General features: G+C 56.1%; 3 protein-coding genes across 39 annotated transcripts in view; 1 reads left to right on the top strand and 2 right to left on the bottom strand.

Annotated features, from left to right (window-relative positions):
• The first annotated feature begins 48 nt into the window (after positions 1-48).
• Positions 49-17,536, top strand: part of LOC108589535 (tigger transposable element-derived protein 1) — a 29,314-nt gene continuing 11,826 nt past the window's right edge. For 6 of the 36 annotated variants that reach the window (XR_008478717.2, XR_013531178.1, XR_013531186.1 and 3 more), the window contains exons 1-5: positions 3,980-4,234; positions 9,344-9,496; positions 12,484-12,658; positions 14,231-14,434; positions 15,702-15,799. The gene's annotated coding sequence lies outside the window, so the exon portion shown is untranslated. Of the gene's footprint in view, positions 230-3,979; positions 4,235-9,343; positions 9,497-9,721; positions 9,812-12,483; positions 12,659-12,773; positions 12,861-14,230; positions 14,435-15,701; positions 15,800-17,322; positions 17,513-17,536 lie in introns of those variants that run through there. The other 30 variants (XR_013531180.1, XR_013531181.1, XM_078361075.1 and 27 more) reach the window with 13 other exon arrangements.
• Positions 608-3,441, bottom strand: UBE2M (ubiquitin conjugating enzyme E2 M). The gene is made up of 6 exons (XM_017967523.3): positions 3,130-3,441; positions 1,952-2,046; positions 1,785-1,823; positions 1,580-1,683; positions 1,209-1,272; positions 608-1,126 (listed from the first exon to the last, which is right to left on the bottom strand). The coding sequence occupies exons 1-6, from the start codon at positions 3,236-3,238 to the stop codon at positions 986-988; spliced, it is 552 nt and encodes a 183-aa protein (XP_017823012.2). The 5' UTR covers positions 3,239-3,441; the 3' UTR covers positions 608-985.
• MZF1 (myeloid zinc finger 1) lies at positions 6,725-17,208 on the bottom strand. 2 transcript variants are annotated; one of them, XM_008988858.3, is made up of 6 exons: positions 16,886-17,208; positions 14,821-15,256; positions 14,191-14,374; positions 13,361-13,431; positions 13,122-13,242; positions 6,725-8,319 (listed from the first exon to the last, which is right to left on the bottom strand). In XM_008988858.3, the coding sequence occupies exons 2-6, from the start codon at positions 15,214-15,216 to the stop codon at positions 6,887-6,889; spliced, it is 2,205 nt and encodes a 734-aa protein (XP_008987106.1). In that variant the 5' UTR covers positions 15,217-15,256; positions 16,886-17,208; the 3' UTR covers positions 6,725-6,886. The 2 variants fall into 2 exon arrangements, with proteins under 2 accessions (XP_008987106.1, XP_035141769.1); XM_035285878.3 differs by lacking the exon at positions 16,886-17,208 and adding an exon at positions 16,384-16,619.

A 17,536-nucleotide genomic window follows, 5' to 3' on the forward strand; every position in this document is an offset into this window, starting at 1 on the left:
CACCCGGAAGGCTGGGAGGCTTCCAGAGCGCGCGTGCGCACTCGCCCCGGATAGGGCCAGTGTCCGAGCGCATGCGCAACAGCTCCCGTTCCCTCCGCGCCTCGGAAGGTGTTTTATGTTTGACTCCCGTCCGAGTGACCCAAGCCAGTACCAGGGTGGGCGCTCAGGCGAAGGTGGTGCATCTTTGGCCGATTTCCACCCAGTCTACACCTGAGGACCCAGCTTATCCGTAAGACCCCGACTTCTGCCTGAGGTTTCAGATAGAAGAGCCACAGGAGGCTTCTCCTCCTCGGTGGGCCCACCCATACAAGAAAGGGGCAGAGCTAGAGATGGCTTGCCCTTCCACTGTGCCGGCCTCTTGGCCAGGAAGCCAGAGACCACTGGATCCTGACTACGCTTCTCATCCTAGAGTGGGCTTCATCCCAACCAACCCCAGGCTCAGGCCTGGTAACCCCACCAACTCCAGAGCTGCCCAGGCACTGGGCATTCTGTTGTAGGGTGCTCCAATGCCACCTGTTAATACACGTTCCACCACCCCCCAGCTTTGCAGACCCTAGTGGACCGCAGCTGCCCCCTCCAACCCCATAGAAGTAAGAAGCAGAGGCCATGCAGTAACATTCCCCTTTAATAGCCTGGTGGGACCTCCAGAGGTGGAGGGGTGGGTTGCCTGGGCCCAGCTACCCAGGCCCCTTGCCCACCCACTCCACAGCCCAGAGTGGGGGCTGAACAAACACCCAGCAGGGGGCTAGACAAGCCAATTCATTTCCCATTGCTGAGTGGGTCGGGGGAGGCAACACCGACCTTAATCACATGGTGGTTTAAAAAAAAAAAACAAACTAGGGGCAGGTAGCAGGAAGGGGAGGCAAGGCCAAGGCAGGGAATTCCCCCACCGGCTGCCCCCCAACCCCCTGCCGGTGGCCCCCAATAAATATTTGCAGGGGACGCCACGGCTTGTGGCCGTGGCGGGGGTGGGTGTGCGCCAACCCTATTTCAGGCAGCGCTCGAAGTAGGTGGAGCCGATGTAGCCACCCCGCATGGAACGCTGCACGTTCTGCTCAAACAGCCGCCGGTTGTTCTGCAGGACCTCTGCGGCCTCCTTGTTCAGTGGGTCCTCGGGGTTGGGCTCCTGTGGCCAGTACAGGTGGGGTCAACAGGCCAGAGAGACAGAAGACCGATCTCCCCAAACCCAACCACCTATTCCTACTCACCAAGAAGAGATACTGCAGGCCATAAATTATGGAGTTTACCGTAAGGACTGGCTTCCAGTCCTCTCTGTGGACAGAGAGCATCAGGGTCAGGGCTTGGTGAGTGGGAGATTGCCATAGGCCCCTCTGATATTGGACAGGTCAGATCCAGGGCATAGGAGAGTGAGGATGTGGGAGACTGGGAGGGAGGGTGTGGAGCAGGCCAGGACAGGGAGAAAACCAAGGTCAGGCCATGAGGAAGATGACTGGGAAATGAAGAAACCACAGACAACAAAGGGGTGGGTAGGCACAGAGACTGATGTAGTGCCCAGAAGACCATGAGGGGGGTATGACAGGCAGGGCTGGGGAAGGCAGTAGAGGGCCAGTGCCCTCACCTGAGGATGTTGAGGCAGACGTTGCCCTCGAGGTCAATGTTGGGATGATAGACCATTGTCTCACACTTCACCTTGGGGGGATCATGCGGATAACCCTGGCCCACCTGGTTCCAGGAAAAGAAAAGGGAGATGGATTGGTGCCTGGAAGGGCCTCAGCTGCTGCCTCCTCAGTCCAGGCAGCCATCCCTGCCCACCTGGGACTCACCTTAAAACTGAACACAAACTTCCCACTCTTGTAGAAGCCCTGGGAGGGAAAGGGGGAGAAGAAGATTTTAGGGTTCAATCCTGTGGGGCCTGACAGAACATGTCTCCGTCCTCTCAGTGGGGACACTCTTGATCTGCTTCTGTGAATCCAGCCATATGCACCCTCACCTCATCAGGACAGATGACCAGCTTGAAGTTGAGGAGGTCGTCTGGATCTGAGAAGCTGATATCACACGTCTTGGGCAGGTTCAGCTCGTTTATGTCTGGGTTTGGGCAGCAGAGAGTTGGGGAAAGAAAGGGGGAGGGAGAAAGAGGGAGGGGGAAAAAGTGACAAAGAGGGAGACAGCAGGACACTTAGGGCAGGTGTTGTCAGCACAGCCCCTATGGCCTCCTCCTGGACCCCCAAGCCTCTGTCCTGGGCTGTGCTCCACACCTCCAGCCCTCTCCCTTCTCCTGTTTGGCTCTTGTGGATATATGGCATACCCCAAACAGGTATGTTCAGTCTGCGTGTCCCAACTCCTGGCCCAGGGTAAACGCCCAATTTTCTGCATCCATAGCTCCCAAATGCTCCCGCTCCAAATATCCTCTGACCACCCTGAATCCCAGGCTCCCCATCCAAGATGTTCCTACCTGTCCACCCAAAGTCAAGGGTCCTGCCTACCCTCACCAATTTTCAGTCCTCACTGTCCTTTTTCTCTGAGAGAGAAAAAGGCCTTCTTCCCACCTGACCCCCACACTCTCAAGTCCCCAAACCCTCATCACCCTAGCCCACTCCCTCTGACTCCGAGGTTCACAGCACAATAGGCTAAATTTCTTCTCACCCCTGTCTCCAATCCCTGGTAGTCACTAACCTTCTCTCCACCACCTGTCACCCCATACCCCAAATTGCTGTGACTCTGAGGCCCATGAGTTTCGGGTCCTCCAACCTAGTCCACCCGTCTGACTCTTGAGATACACGGAGTCTTCTCCCATTCATATCCCCAGCCCCTGGCCTCTACTATCCCTCTCTCCTCCTGTCATCCCAAACCCAAGTTCCCGTCTAACCCCCAGACTCTCGAGTCCCCAGCTCCTCCACTCCACTGCCTGACTCTGAGATTCCGGGTCCCTCGTACCAGACACAGGCCTTCCTAATATCCTAAACCACCACACACTGGGCCCCTATCTCTGACCCCCCTCCCCGTGACTGCATGACCCCAACCCTCAAGACCTGACCTCCGACCCGCTACACTAGGGGCCCTCCACCTCTGACCCTCGGCGATCGCATGATCCCCTCCTGACGCCCACATCACCCAGCCTCAGGCCCTGAACTCCGACTCTGGCTCCAGCCCCATCCCCTGACCCCCTACCCTTCTGGATCCGCAGCTGCGCCGCCGACGCCTTCTTGCTGCTGCCCTTGGTGCCGCCTGCCGACTCCTCCTCCTTCTTCTGCTGCTTCAGCGAGAACAGCTTGATCATCCTGCCGCCGCCGCCGCCGCTGCCGCCGCCGCGGGGCCCGGGACCCCGGCCACCCGGCCTCCCGCCGCCGCCCGCGTCGCCTCTGCTCCTCGGACCCGCCGCTGCGGCCTCCGCGGCTCTCGCCACCCGCCCGGCCTGCCGCGCCGCTCTGCTCTGCTCCGCGCCCACCGCGCGGCCCGACTCGGCTCCCGTAGTCCGGCTCTGGCCTGGCCTGGAGTCTCGGGCTCGAACGGCAGCGCTCGGCCAAACTCGGGTGTTCTCGGGCCGCCCGGCCCCGCCCCTATCGCCCCCGGCTGCTCCTTCCTTGCCCTCGCCCGCTCTGGTCTCAGGCCCCGCCGCAGCTGCGGACTCTGGTTTCCCCCGGCCGCGCCGTTTGGCCGCTCAGCTGATCCGTCCGCGAGGGAGCTGCGGCTCGGGGTGGGAGGAGGACGGGGCAGCCGCGGTGACGGGGGCTGAGTACTGAAGGATCGGTTTCCGCGGCAGCAGCGGCTTTAGCGCGGAGGTCGGTAACGGCCTCGGGCGCCCCGCCGCTTCGGATATTTCCGCCGCCTGTCCGCTTTGGGTCTTCCCGCCCGGCCTGCGTTGTGCGCCTGCGCAGCCGCGGCAAACTCGCGTTGCTCAGGGATGGAGTTTGGGGTTCGGCCTCCTTCGGCTGGATTCGGGTATTTCCGTTCTTGGAGTTGACGCTTCGGCTGCCCGGCGGGTCACTTCCGGTGACTCTAGCGGGGTCGGGCAGGAAGTGTGGTTAGCCGCCATCTTTGAGTGGGGCAGACGTGGGGTGTTTCGCTCGCGGTCACTTCATCCTATGTTGTACTTGTGCAGAGCGCGGCGCGGGTGGGTCAGAGCCTTTGACCCCATGGGTCACAGACAAAGGCAGGGTGATCGCGGCGAGACTCTGAGTGAGACTAGAGGCGTTACCCAGAGGGTGCGAGGTCGAGCACCTTCATTGTCCCATCGCAAACCCAAAGATCCCAGTTCCTGGAGATTCTGATTGAGGTAAACTAACAAAACATGTATTGTGCCAGATGGTGGTAAGCACTCTGGAGGGTTAAGGTGGTGTAGAGGAAGACCTGTCGGGCTGGACACTTGGGGAACGCGATGTGGGGGCGGAGCCGGGCAGCTCTGGGAGTGGGCCCCCAATTCCAGCAGAGACGCACTGCGGTCTCACGGCTTTCAACCCACTATCTGAAAAAGGGGATATAGGCGGGAGTCAGCTTCCCATCCAATCGCAGCTCAGTGTGTCTGGGAGGGCGGGAGGAAACAGAACCCTGCGGGTCAGCCACTTCCGCCGTCACCACGGAAACCATCGTGCTCGCGAGCGCTTGGTGTGGTGGCACTTGCCTGCGGAGGGGCCCAGGCGCCACCCCTCTGATTCTGCAGCTCCTCGCCCAGGAGTGGTCTCTGGCCAAGGGTGGCTTGTCTGCTTTCCCTGAGGCCACGCCTCCAGCCTTGTGGGTTGGGGTGACTAGAAGCAGCAGGGGAAAGTCTGGCTGCACCCCTGGAAGAAGCTTGGACAACAAGCCTTGAGTCTTAGTTCCTTGAAATGTCCAGGGCCAAGGCTAGCCCGATACCTAGCCAGAGTGAGACCTTGACTGGGGTTTAAGGTTCAAGCTGGACCCTGCTGCACATAGACCCCCTTTGAAACTGCTTTCCACCCTGTGTTACCTGCACCCAAGTCACCCGCCGGAGGGGTGTGTGTGTGTGTGTGGGGGGGTGCTGTGTGAAGGACCTGGCCAATGGGATGAAAGGGGAAGATGGCTGGGCCAAAATAGGCAATGGCACTGGGTCCCGGAGATGCTGTCCTGAAGCTTGCAGTATGCTCAACCTGCGCTTTTAGCATCTGTCCACTTTCACCTAAGCTGCTGAATCCACTCCTGACTGAAACCTTCCAGTGTGCGTGAGGCCAGGGCGGGAGAAGACTTCAACTCTAGTGATGGGAATGATTACCACAGGTCAGGGAAAGTGGCCCAGAGCCTGCAGCCTTTGCTTCCCAGCCTGGCTGGGGTTCCATCTGCGGCATCCTACACCCTCATCGCCTGCTGGTTGTAAACACAAGAACAGGGAAGTCCTGAAAAATCTGAATTGCCAGGTAAAATCTTCCAGTTTTTAAACCTAGGAAATAGTTTCCTAGGTGTAAAGGAGTTTTACAAAGACATCCTAAGGCAGAATCTGGATTACCAGGTATCAGTTTGCTCCTGCTCGATCATATGATGTTGGTTGGCTAGGGAGAATATGGCCTGTCTGGGTCCTCCCCTGCGGGTTGGCTTGGCCCATACCCCAGGGGGTAGCCATAACAAGGTGGGGAGGGGAGCATGCAGGTTGGAAATATGGAAGTTTAGGCACAGTACCACCCCCAAACCTGGGGGCTGGCAGATCCAAGTGGGATCCTGGGCTCCCAACTGTAAGAAGTGCTGTGATCCCACTGTTTCCCTTTGTTCCTCTAAGGGTGAGATGCTGAATGTCCCCATGGGTACAACTCTTCAGGGGCTGCTCCCACCGATGGTAGAAAGCCTTGGCTGCTCATGACCACTGCAAGGAGTAGAGTGCTGCTAGGGTGAGGGTAACTGGACAGCTGAGCTAGGGTGGGAGAGGTAGTATCATGGGAATCATCAACACTGACTTGGAGCAAGGAGGACTGGTGGTCTTGGGAGGCTGGTAACCTCCCTGAGGATTGACTGTTCTCCCAACCCTTGGAGGCCCCAGTCTTAGTATCAAGGGAAAATTCCGTGAGATGGCAGGGCTACGCTCCAGACCTGCCTACCTAGGCATCACTGTGCAGGGCAGAGATCTTACAAACACCCCTCTTCACCTGCAGCTGTTAGGGGCAGACTGGAACGGGTTGGGAAGGGAGAAAAGAATAGGGCAGCAGCACCTCTTCTGGCAACAGCAGGTGCTTCCAGTAGTAGTAGTTGTTTTTTTGAGACAGTTTCGCTGTTGTTACCCAGATTGGAGTGCAATGGCACGATCTGGGCTCACTGCAACCTCTGCCTCCTGGGTTCAAGCAATTCTCCCGCCTCAGCCTCCCGAGTAGCTGGGACTATAGGTGTGCACCACCATGCCCAGCTAATTTTTGTATTTTTAGTAGAGACGGGGTTTCACCCTGTTGACCAGGCTGGTCGATCTCTTGATTGGCCTCCCAAAGTGCTGGGATTATAGGTGTGAGCCACCGCGCCCGGCCCAGGAGTAGTTTTTATGTGCCTGTCAGAACCAGGCTCACTGGGCCCCTTGGAGACACCCACACCAGTGCGTCCTCTTCATGAGTCTCCTAGGCCTATGGGGCACCCTTCTGAGACCAGAGACCTCCAGACCAGCTGAACAGTACTCCCTCACAACTCTGGGTCCTAGGCCCACAGGGTGTCCCTGCCAGCTAAGAGACGCCAGGACCAGCTCAGCAGTGCACACCATCGCAGCACTGTGGGGGTTGGAGGGTGGGCAATGTGGCTGGAGGTGGGCAATGAAGGACCGCACAGTTGGGGAGGCACTGAGTGGGTGAGTATCCAGTTTCCATCTACGGTTTATTGAACACCTACAGGGGCCAAGCCCTTATGAGTATAAGCTTGGTGGACCTGCTTATACTTATGTAATCGCCAGCCTCGCAACCTCCAGGTGAAGTAGGACCACTGCGGACACAGTGCATCCTGGCTGGAGCTACTCGGTGCTGTGGACACGCTGGTGCTGGATAAGCTTGGTGCTCTGGTGGAAGCGGCGGCCACATTCCTGGCAAGCAAAGGGCTTCTCTCGTCGGTGGGTGCGCAGATGCTGTGTGAGTGTGGGCCGCTGGCGGAAGGCCTTGCCACACTCAGGGCACGTGTAGGGCCGTTCGCCTGTGTGGATGCGCCGATGTTGGGTGAGGTTGGCGTGCTGCCGAAAGCTCTGGCCGCACTCAGGGCAGACGAAGGGCCGTTCACCTGTGTGGATGCGCTGGTGCTCCGTGAGCCGCGAGACCTGCGTGAAGCCCAGGCCGCACTCGCCGCAGTGGTAGGGCTTCTCGCCGGTGTGTGTCCTTTGATGACGCGTGAGCTTGAGGCGCTGGCTGAAGCGCTGGCCACACTCGGGGCAGGCAAAGGGTTTCTCGCCCGTGTGTACGCGCAGGTGCTGCGTGAGCGTGGGCCGCTGGCGGAAGGCCTTGCCGCACTCGGCGCAGGCGAAGGGCCGCTCCCCGGTGTGGATGCGCCGGTGCTGCGTGAGGTTAGAGCGCTGCCGGAAGCTCTGGCCGCACTCCGCACAGGCGAACGGCCGCTCGCCGCTGTGCACGCGCCGGTGCTGCAGCAGTACTGAGCGGCGGCCGAAGCGCTCGCCGCACTCAACGCAGCCAAAGGACTTGTCGCCCGTGTGCACGGCCTGGTGCTCCAGCAGCACGGCGCGCCTTGCAAAGCTCTCGCGGCACTCGCTGCACGGAAAGGGGCCGGGAGGCTCGGGCACGCCAGGAGGGGCTGGGGGCGTAGCGCCAGGGCCCGGGGGGTCGCCGTGGATGCGCTGGTGCTGCAGCAGGTTGGAACGCTGCCGGAAGCTCTGGCCGCACTCAGCGCAACGGAAAGGCTGTTCGCCCGTGTGCACTCGCCGATGCTCTTCCAGGCGCGCGCTGCGCACGAAGCCCTGGCCACAGTCGCCACACACGAACGGCCGCTCCTCGGTGTGCGTAAGCTGGTGGCGCAGCAGGTGTGAGCTGCGGCTGAAGCTGCGGCCGCACTCACTGCACACGAATGGTCGCTCACCCGTGTGGATCTTCTGGTGCCTCAGCAGGTTGCTGCGTTGGCTAAATACCTTGCCACACACATCGCAACGGCCGCCCCTAACCGCTCCACCCCCAGTGCTGGGGCGGCCCCGGCTCCGGCCCCTGGGGGCGCGCCAGCGGGTGGTGACCAGAGCTGGGCCCACACCCCGGCAGGGATCCTCGTCCGTGGGGTCCTGCTCACCTCTCAGATCGCTGGGGAGCACAAGCGCATGCGCAAAGCCACCTTCGCAGGAGGGTGATTGGATCTGGCCAGAAAGGCCAGCCATGCCGAGGTCCCAGGGGATGTGGAGGTGGGGGCTTACACTACCTGGACCTGAGGAGATGCTGTCCAGCTGCAGCGCAAACCCTGCATGCACAAGGGGACCACTCATTCATGACAGAATGCCCACCGCGCCCGGACCCACTTCAGCCCTGGGGACACAATGAAAACTACAGGGACCTAAAACTGATCAATGAGGGAGATGGATGTGACAAAGACGGGTCTGTACAGACTTCTCTGAGAAGGCGACAGTGAGACAGAATCCAGCAGGAGGAGGAAGACTGGGTTGTGTGAAAAAGCTTTCCAGGTCCAATTTAAGTAGGAAAAAATCGTTATTGGAAGGGCTGTAGGGCAAGCGTGGGGGCACTGTCTAGGCAGAAAGTGATGATCTCTGCAAATGCAAGGAAGTGGGTAGGTCTCAGGGAGGCTGGAGGTGGAGCCAACAGAAAGGGAGTGCGGACTCCCAGATGGTGGTCTGGGGTTTGAATGTGCCTTCCTTGCGATGTCTGTGGGGCATCTGAGGAACACAAACTTCATGCATGCTGTGGGGAAACGTGAGCAAGGGCTCTGGGGCATACATGTGGCACAGAGAACCCTGGGCCTGCAAGTGATCAACACAGGATGGGTGTCTACAGAGGAGAGAAGTGGGTCCCAGCCACGCTGTGAGGACTCCAGCATCAGAGGCTGGGTGAAGGAGGAGGCATCAGCAACTGCAACTGAGAATCAGGGCCTGGAGAAGGTGGGAAGCCTGGAGGAGGTTCAATCAAGAAGACTGAAAGAGCAGTGAGGGCTTTTAGTGGGTGAAAGAAAATCTACAGGCCGCCAAAGAAAAGTCAGATAAATTAGAGTACATCAAAGGAAATCCGCAAAAACCAGACACATGGCAAAATAAATAAATAATGTAAATAAATAGAATAATAAAAAAATAAAAAAGGGCAAATGGCAAACTAAAAAACTCTCCACAGGCAAAGGGCTAATTAACCTCCTAAGAGCTACAGTAAATCAACAAGAAAGACCAATAACCTAATAGGTACATGTACAAAGGATGTGAACAGGACAGGAAATGTAACTAATGCTTATATCCCATAAAATGCACTCCATCTCCTCCTAGGAAGAAAAAATGCACCTTTGGGCTGAACTCAGCTGCCATTTCCATACCCTCACTGCGGGGACTCAAGTGTTCCTGTGTATTGCTGGTGAATATAAGTGGGAAGATGGTGTGGCAGAATCCATCACAACAGCAAATGTCCCACACTTTAACCAGGTAATTCCACTTTTAGGTACTTCTTCAACAGTTGTATTCCTCCTTGTGCTAAACGACCTACATACAAGGTTTTCAGTGGTATGTCTACAGTGAGCCGCAGCAGGGTTCTATGTAGCTGTCCAAGGATGTAGAGCACTTGCTGCTGTGTATTGAAGTTGGAAGATGCACAAAAAAATGCCACATTTGGAACAAGGTGGAGATTAAACATCCATTTTTTTTTTTTAGATTGAGTCTTGCTCTGTCACCCATGCTGGAGTGGTTCACTGCAACCTCCGCCTCCGAGGTTCAAGCTATTCTGCTGCCTCAGCCTCCCAGGTAGGTGGGATTACAGGCGCACACCACCACTCCTGGCTAATTGTTTATATTTTTAGTAGAGATGGCGTTTCATCATGTTGGCCAAGCTGGTCTCAAACTCCTAACCTCAGATAATCCACCCTCCTCGGCCTCCCAAAGTGTTGGGATTATAGGCACGAGCCACCACACCCAGCCCATGTGTGTTTTAAAAAAGGGGAATGAGCTGGGCATGGTGGCTCACGCCTGTAATCCCAGCACTTTAGGAGGCCAAGGTGGGCGGATAACCTGAGGTCAGGAGTTCGAGACCAGCCTGACCAACATGGAGAAACCCCATCTCTACTAAAAATACAAAATTAGCTGGGCATGGTGGCACATGCCTGTAATCCCAGCTACTTGGTAGGCTGAGGCAGGAGAATCGCTTGAACCCAGGAAACTGAAGTTGTGGTGAGCCAAGATCATGCCATTGCAAGCACTCCAGCATGGGCAACAAGAATGAAACTCCATCTCAAAAAAACAACAAAAAGAAAGGCGGGTGGGGATGAACATGTGTCTGTAAATGTGTTTGCTTCTCTATGTATAGAGTCTTTTTAGAAAGACATGTAAGAAAGAAGGAATGTTGGCTGTTAGAGAGTAGGACTGTGTGGTACAGGCAGGGAAGAGTCATTTCACTGTATATGGTCTTGTGCCTTTTGAATTTCCTAACACATGAGTGTATTAGCTATTCAGAATATTGTCCTGATGAAGACATAAAAAGACTTCTCTGAGCCAGGTGTGGTGGCTTGAGCCTGTAATTGCAGCTACTTGGAAAGCTGAAGCAGGAGGATCACATGAGGTCAGGCGTTCAAGACCAGCCTGGGTAACAGAGCAAAATCCTGTCTCTTTAAATAAAGCAAGACTCCGTATCATAAATAAATAAATAGATAAACCCCTCTGGCTGCAAAGAAAAGGCACAGATTTATACCAAGACTCTTTTTTTTTTTCTTTTTTTTGAGACTGGGTCTCATTCCTGTCGCCCAGGCTGGAGTGCAGTGGCACGATCTCAGCTCACTTGCAGCCTTGACTTTCCTGGCTTGGGTGATACTCCCACCTCAGCCTCCCAAGTAGCTGGGACTACAGGTATGTGCTACCATGCCCAGCTAATTTTTTGTATTATTTTTTTCGTTGAGACACAGTTTTGCCATGTTGCCCAGGATGGTCTCGAACTCTTAGACTCAAGCAATCCAACTGCCAAGGCCTCCCAAAGTGCTGAGGTTACAGGCACGAGCCGCTGCACCTGGCTAAGAAGGTTCTAAAAACTCAGGAGTTGGAGGTACCTGGTACCTCTGCCCATGCAGGCGAATGGGCAGGGCACCCAGCAGGCTGGAGAGGCTGTTTCAGAAGCCAGTGCTGGGCAGAGCTGCTACTGTGGGCTCTGTCTGCACAGAATTCTGAGCCAACAGTATGCACTGCTGTGACTTTGACTCCTGGGTTTCTTCTCCCATCCTTGCAGAAGGCTATGTGAAGGGTGGGAAACCACTGAGTAAGTCAGGAGAATTATGTAAATAGTCCCACTGGATGCTGAGATGTCAGCCTCTCTCCCAAGGATGCTGGCAGGAGGCTAAAGGTACCTTGTAGAATTCAGAGGATGGCTCTAAACATGCTCACCGTGGAGAGCGCCCCCAAACTGGCCTAGCCACATTGCCCTATGGATCTGTCTGCAGTCTCTGCTCATACTCAAGCTGCTTGCTCACATCCCCTAAGAAAAGGGTCTCCTTGGTGAGTGGGCTTCCCCCAAGTCCCTTCCAGCCCTGGTTTGTTGTCACAGCTAATAAGCCCCTCATCTACCTGCCCAGAGCTGCCAGCTGGATCTGTGGTCCCCCTCTCTTGCATATGAGCCAACAGCTGGAAGAGAACAGAGACAATGCTGTTTTTTTAAGAAAACTTTTTTTTTTTTAAAGTTACTGCTGTTCTCAGAGAAATAAGGAAAAGACATTACAAATGAAAGAACAACAGGTGGCAGCTAAAAAGATGAGCATTCAGAGAACAAAAACACTCTTGGAAATCAAAAATATGCTAGAAGAGGCCAGATGCAGTGGCTCATGCCTGTAATCCTAGCACTGTGGGAGGAGACAAGGTGGGAAGATCACTTGAGGCAGGAATTCAAGACCAGCCCTGGCAGCAGAGTGAGAACCTGTTTCTACCAAAAAATTTAAAAAAAGCCTTGTAGTCCCAGTTACTTGGGAGGCTGAGGTGGGAGGATCACTTGAGCCCAGGAGTTTGAGGTTACAGCGAGCTAATGATGGCACCACTGTGCTCTAGCCTGTGCAAAACAGTGAGACCCTAAGAAAAAAAAAAAAACTACCAGAAATGAAAATCATAACAGAAGGGCTGAAACATACAAGTGAGAAAATTTCCTGGAAAATAGAGTAGAAAGACAAAGGGAGGGAAACTTGGAGTGAAAAAAATTATATTAAAGGACCCATCCCAGAGGCCAATAGGCAAGTAACAGGGATCCCAGAAACGGAATAGAACAATAGAAGGGAAGGAAATAAAATAAACATTTCAAGGCGGTTTCCCAGAACTGAGAGATGTGAATTTCAGACTGAAAAGGCTCACTGACAATAGCGGTAAGAAAGGTCTGTGACTGAATACATAAAAAGAATTCTTCCAGCCAAACTTCAATCTAATGTTGAGGCTGAGACAATGTGTTTCAGATGCGGGACATCTCAGAATTTTATCTCCCACACCAGAACACCCACAAAGCTCCACCAAAACAAAGGTGTGAACTGAGAAAGAGGAGATCCTGGGTCTGAAAACAGGAAGGAACAGAAGAGAAGATGGGGTGTAGGGGGAGCCCGGATGATGCCAGACAAAGGTGGTGGCTGAGAGGTAGGTGACAGTGGGCCTCTGGCCTGTAATGCCTGGATGATTGGGCAGGATCCCTATCCTGTGTCAAGGTCCCTCTGTCCACCTGCTCTGTCCACTAACCTGCTATCCTTGTCAGGTCCCAACCCTATCTGTCCTGATGCCTGACCAGCAGGATGCAAGCCCAGGAGGCCATCTAGGATGCCAGGACTGGGAGAGAATGTGGGTATGGGAATTACAGGCCTTACTAGTAAAAGGTTTGACTGTGGTGGGAGTAGAAAGTAGGCGGGCTGTGGGATCAGTGGTGGGTGGCTTTTTTTTAAGGGCAGAAGATGCTAGAGTAGGTTAAACCTTATGGGGGATGGTCTAGGGAACGGGGCAACTTGGGGATGCTGGAGTAAGAGGGCTGCCTGAGTAGGGCCAGGAGCGGGGTCGGCGGAGAGAGTGCTGTCCATGCAGAGGGCCTACCACACCCCATCTCACTTACCTGGGGAGAAGATGCCCCCAGCTTCCTCATGCCACAGGGCCCTGGGGTGCTCCCTCCATGAGGGACCCTCAGGCCCAGTCTTGGTGTGGGGAAAGGCCTGGTCCAGCACCGTCCCACATCCCTGAAATCACAGTGGTCACTGCTCATCTGTGCCTAGCTGGGCTCAGGGAGGGACCTACCTGACCCCACCCAGTGACTGCAAGAGAAAGGAGGAGAATATGGACCTGGCCAGGACTTACCTGGGCCTCATCAGGCAGGAGGGTGGGTACAGACTCCTGGGTGGCAGCTAGCGGCCCAGACTCCAGGAAATCTAGAGACGAAAGCCTGAGCGAGTTTCAGGGAGCCTGGGTGAGCTTCCACCCACTGCCCTTCTTAGTGGTATGCCAGGTTTTGGCATTCAGAGAGGCGGGATTCCTGGTTGTGGGCTTGGGTTGCGGAGGGCAGTGCAGGGCAGCTGAGGGCCCAGCTTAGGGGCTGGGTAAAGCAGAATACCCTGGAAGACCAGAGGCTGAGCTGCAGTGGGATGAGATGGGCTTAGGTCTGTGCCCCCGTAGCCCTGTGAACTGTGGGACAAGATGGTCAGCAGGGGTCAGAGGTATTGTACAAAGGTCCACATGGGAAAGGCAGGATGAGAGCAGCTAGTTCAGGTGCCCTGCCTGGGAGGTGAATGGGGGCCATACCCCTAACACTGGAAGGTCCCCCCTGATCAGCTCCTACCTGCACCTCGGCCTGCTGTCTGGTCTCCAGTGACAAGCAGACATTGCCTAATGGATCTCCTTGGGGACTGAACACCACATGCCATCTGTACTTGGAAACCCCATTTCCAAGTACATTCTGGGGGGTCATGGGTACAGGGTTGTGGCAGTCAGGCTTGGAGTGCGAGGGGTAGTGACAGCACTGGCTAGGTTGGAGGTGAGACCTGACTGGGTAGAACATGGGGGCTGCTGGCACATGGAAACCATTCCATTTATAACAAACCTGGCCCAGCGAACTTCTGACTGATTGCTAAGGCCAGGCTCCCCGCCCATTCAATCAGACCTTAGGCACTGCCCACATTGCATGCCCTCACCTGAGTCCTCTGTAACCTCTGGCTCCTCTTTCACCTGCAGGCTCAGTGATGATCCCTGCATAGTCCCAGGAGGTGTTTCAGGCTCAGACTCTGGAGTTTGAGGCTGTGTTTGAGGTAGCGACTGGAAACTGGAGGGCTCCATCTTCTCTGATAGGACCTCCTGGCCCTGCACCTGGACTGTGACCTGGGGAGGTGCCCCCACCATCAGAGGTCCAACTGGAGAGTGGGACTGGCCTTAACCTGGGTATGTGTGTGCCCATCCTACTGTAGGATCCCAGGGGCCTGCCTTGTAAATACCTACTAACTTCCCTGGGCTCCGAGCAAGGAATGAAGGGAACACCTGCAGTCTCTCTCCTGCTTCTGACACCCATGGCCTTCCAGTACCTTCCCCATCTTCCCCTAGCCTGCAGCTCTTGTATCCATGTGACTACACGTGATGCAGGACTGGGCTTGGGAGGCTGGCCCTGGAATCCTTCCGCCCTGGGCAACCTTGCACAGGGTCTCTGTTGCAGGTGGCCACTTCTGTACCACAAGGGAGGATGTGTGTCTGGCCAAGCATGGTGCCACCCAGGGTGAGGCAGAGCTGGACCATGCTCCAGTCCTGAACCCCACTCATGGTCACTCACTCACCCATCTTCGAGGTCCGCCCGGCTCCTGGCACAGCCCATCTACCAGGGCAGCAGCCTCCTCGGGGCTGCCTGGCTGCTGCCCCTGCACACGGGCCTGGATCTCAGGGGGCAGTGCACCCAAGAACTGCTCCAGCACCAACAATTCCAGCATCTGCTCCTTGGAATGCACCTCTGGCTGCAGCCACTGGCGACACAGCTCTCGGAGCTGGGCCAGGGCCTCTTGGGGCCCTGTGGCCTCCTCATAGCGGAAGCACCGGAAGCGCAGGCGTGCAGCTTCAGGGCCTGGGTCCCATGGGGCAGCGTCACCCTCCTCCTCAGAGTCCTCCAGCTTCACCATGACAGGCCCTTCGTCTTCTGGGGGTGCTCGGTCTGGGGAGCCCAGCACTGCAGGCCTCATAGAGGGTACCAGGTCAGGTAGCTGAGGCCAGTGACTGCCCCTGGTGAAGAAATAGGATGAGGCCGTTGCAAGGGTAGACAGTGAATGTTTCACTACCTAGTCTGTGCTGTACTGTTCGATCCTCAGACCTAACCTATGTGGAAGGCAGATGAGGAAACTGAGGCAAAGAAAGGCCAGTCAGAGCCCACAGACTTGTGCAGCTGAAAGCCCTCCCTTAGCCACCTCTATTCCTGGTCTTCTCTCCACTTGGGCCTGTGCAGAGTCTATGATAGTCTCCCTGCTCCAAACACAGGTCTTTTTTTTTTTTTTTTTTTTTTGAGACAGGATCTCACTCTTTTGCCCAGGCTGAAGTACAGTGGCAAGATCATTGTCACTGTGGCTTTGACCTCCCAGGCTCCAGAGATTCTCCCAGTTAAGCCTCCCAAATAGCTGAGACAACAGCGATGCGCCATGATGTCCAGCTAATTTCTTATTTTTTTTTGTAGGGATGGGATCTTACTATGTTGCCCAGGCTGTTCTTGAACTCCTGGGCTTAAGCAGCTGATCCTCTTGCCTTGACTTCCAAAAGTGCTGGGACTTACAGGTATGTTCCACCATCCTGGCCCACAGGTCTAGAATACACTTCTCTCTATATACTTCCTTTCTTCTACATGTGCAACCTCATTCCCGCCCTGAAGCTCTCTTTTACCAGCTGGATGACACCTATACACCTATATATAGCCTGGGCATCAGAATCACCGCTGCCCTCTCCCCCAACCCATCACCGGCCCTTACCTGACGGTCTACTCTCTCATCTACTTAGATTTGGTCCCTCACTTGGGTCCACGATCATTCCCGTCCCAGAGGGAAGCCTCGCTCCACCTAATCACCCATCTCAATCTGTGCAGTTGTATGGCTCAGCCCCCAGGTACCCCCTCTCTCTCTACTCAGTCCCATCTTCTGAGCCCAACTTATCACACCACGCAATGCCCATCTCCTCAGCTTCCTGATTTAGGTGGGGTTGGAAGGGGATGGGTGAGCTTCGCAAGGGGTGGGGGTGGGAGGCCACAAAGGCTCCAAGACCACTGGAATAGGAGCCTGCAAGGAAGTCCCGAGATTCTGATTCCGCCCATTTTCAGGTCACTGTGCCTTTGTGAACTTGTTTCCCCATTTGCAAGTGGGGCTGACCTTCCTGCTCGAGCTGCTCCTTCTGCAGCTGGGGCTTTGTGAAGGAATCTGCGCTTATGAATGGGATTGCGCCGCAGAATCATTCCCCCCGTGGGTAGCATCGATTTCGAAGGCCGCCTGATCCTGGGGGCTAAGCTTCTACTCTTCAATGAGCCAAGTGAACCAGAAACCCTGGGAGAAACTTGGGTCATAGCCAAAACAGCAGGTATCTAGGGAGGGTCCCGAAATACACTTCCCAGAAGTCCAGGCGGCAACTTCCGCTCCAGGGTGCCAAGGTACGTCCTGGAGACGCCTAGGCAACCGGGGGCGGGGCTCCAAAAGCCTGCCGTGGCAACGAGGAGTGATTGATAAGCCTCGCGCTCAGGCCCTGGGATCCTCCGCAGGGAGTGCCCGGATTCCTTCCCCCGCTCCCGGTCTCTCCGGGCAGCCGAAATCCCTGAGTCTGCAGCCACAGCCCCGGTCCCCACCCTAACCCTCCCGCTTGAGAGGACCCCGCCCTCACCTCTGCGCTCAGCTGGCCGCTCCGCGCTCCTGAGCACGCGCAGTCTTCGACTTCCCCCTCCCCGCTGGACTACGTCTCCCAAGACGCTCCGCGCACCAGCTCAAGCGCCTCCTTGCCCTTCCCCCACCCTCGCCTCCGTTTCTACACCCTCTCCTCCCGTCCCCTGGGGGTAGCGGTGGTCGCAATGATCAGGCCACACTCCTGGCCGCTTCTCTCCATGCTCCCCTCCTCGAATCCGTACGTTGACGTGTGCAAGCTTCTCGGGGACAACAGACGGCAGTACCACCTTGCAGTTCGCGCATGCCCCCCACCACGTTTTCCTCAATTCTTTACGGTGCTTCCTGAGATTAGCAGGGTTCTGCACCAATCCCGGCCCTCATTAGAACTCCGTCGCCCCACGTCTCCGTGGCAACGCCCTGCATGAAGGGGCCTCCTCTGCTACTTCCTAGACCGCAAAATGGAGAAAGGCTTGGCCCCAAGTGTTCGAGGAGACGTAGTCGTCAGGGACCTTCGTGTGTAGGTGCGCGCGCGGCGCGGTGACGTTCCTGTGTGATCTTGGCCCCGAACGTCTCCGTGGTAATCCAGGAACCCGGCATCGCCTGAGCACCCCAGAGATGGGGCGGGCATGTAAGGGGACATGTTGGAAAAGCA

This window comes from Callithrix jacchus, chromosome 22 (genome assembly GCF_049354715.1).
Source record: "Callithrix jacchus isolate 240 chromosome 22, calJac240_pri, whole genome shotgun sequence".
Classification (NCBI taxonomy): domain Eukaryota; kingdom Metazoa; phylum Chordata; class Mammalia; order Primates; family Cebidae; genus Callithrix; species Callithrix jacchus.

Bases quoted from the DNA above. Each gene is read 5' to 3' on its own strand.
- UBE2M (XM_017967523.3), bottom strand. From the start codon at position 3,238: ATGATCAAGCTGTTCTCGCTGAAGCAGCAGAAGAAGGAGGAGGAGTCG. The intron at 1,273-1,579 runs GTGAGGGCACTG...CTCTGTCCACAG, and splicing joins GTCTGCCTCAACATCCTCAG to AGAGGACTGGAAGCCAGTCC. The intron at 1,127-1,208 runs GTGAGTAGGAAT...TACTGGCCACAG, and splicing joins GCCTGCAGTATCTCTTCTTG to GAGCCCAACCCCGAGGACCC.
- MZF1 (XM_035285878.3), bottom strand. From the start codon at position 16,574: ATGACCCAAGTTTCTCCCAGGGTTTCTGGTTCACTTGGCTCATTGAAG. The intron at 13,432-14,190 runs GTGAGGGCATGC...TTTCGTCTCTAG, and splicing joins AGAGGTTACAGAGGACTCAG to ATTTCCTGGAGTCTGGGCCG. The intron at 8,320-13,121 runs GTAAGTGAGATG...TTGTGCATGCAG, and splicing joins TGGGGGCATCTTCTCCCCAG to GGTTTGCGCTGCAGCTGGAC.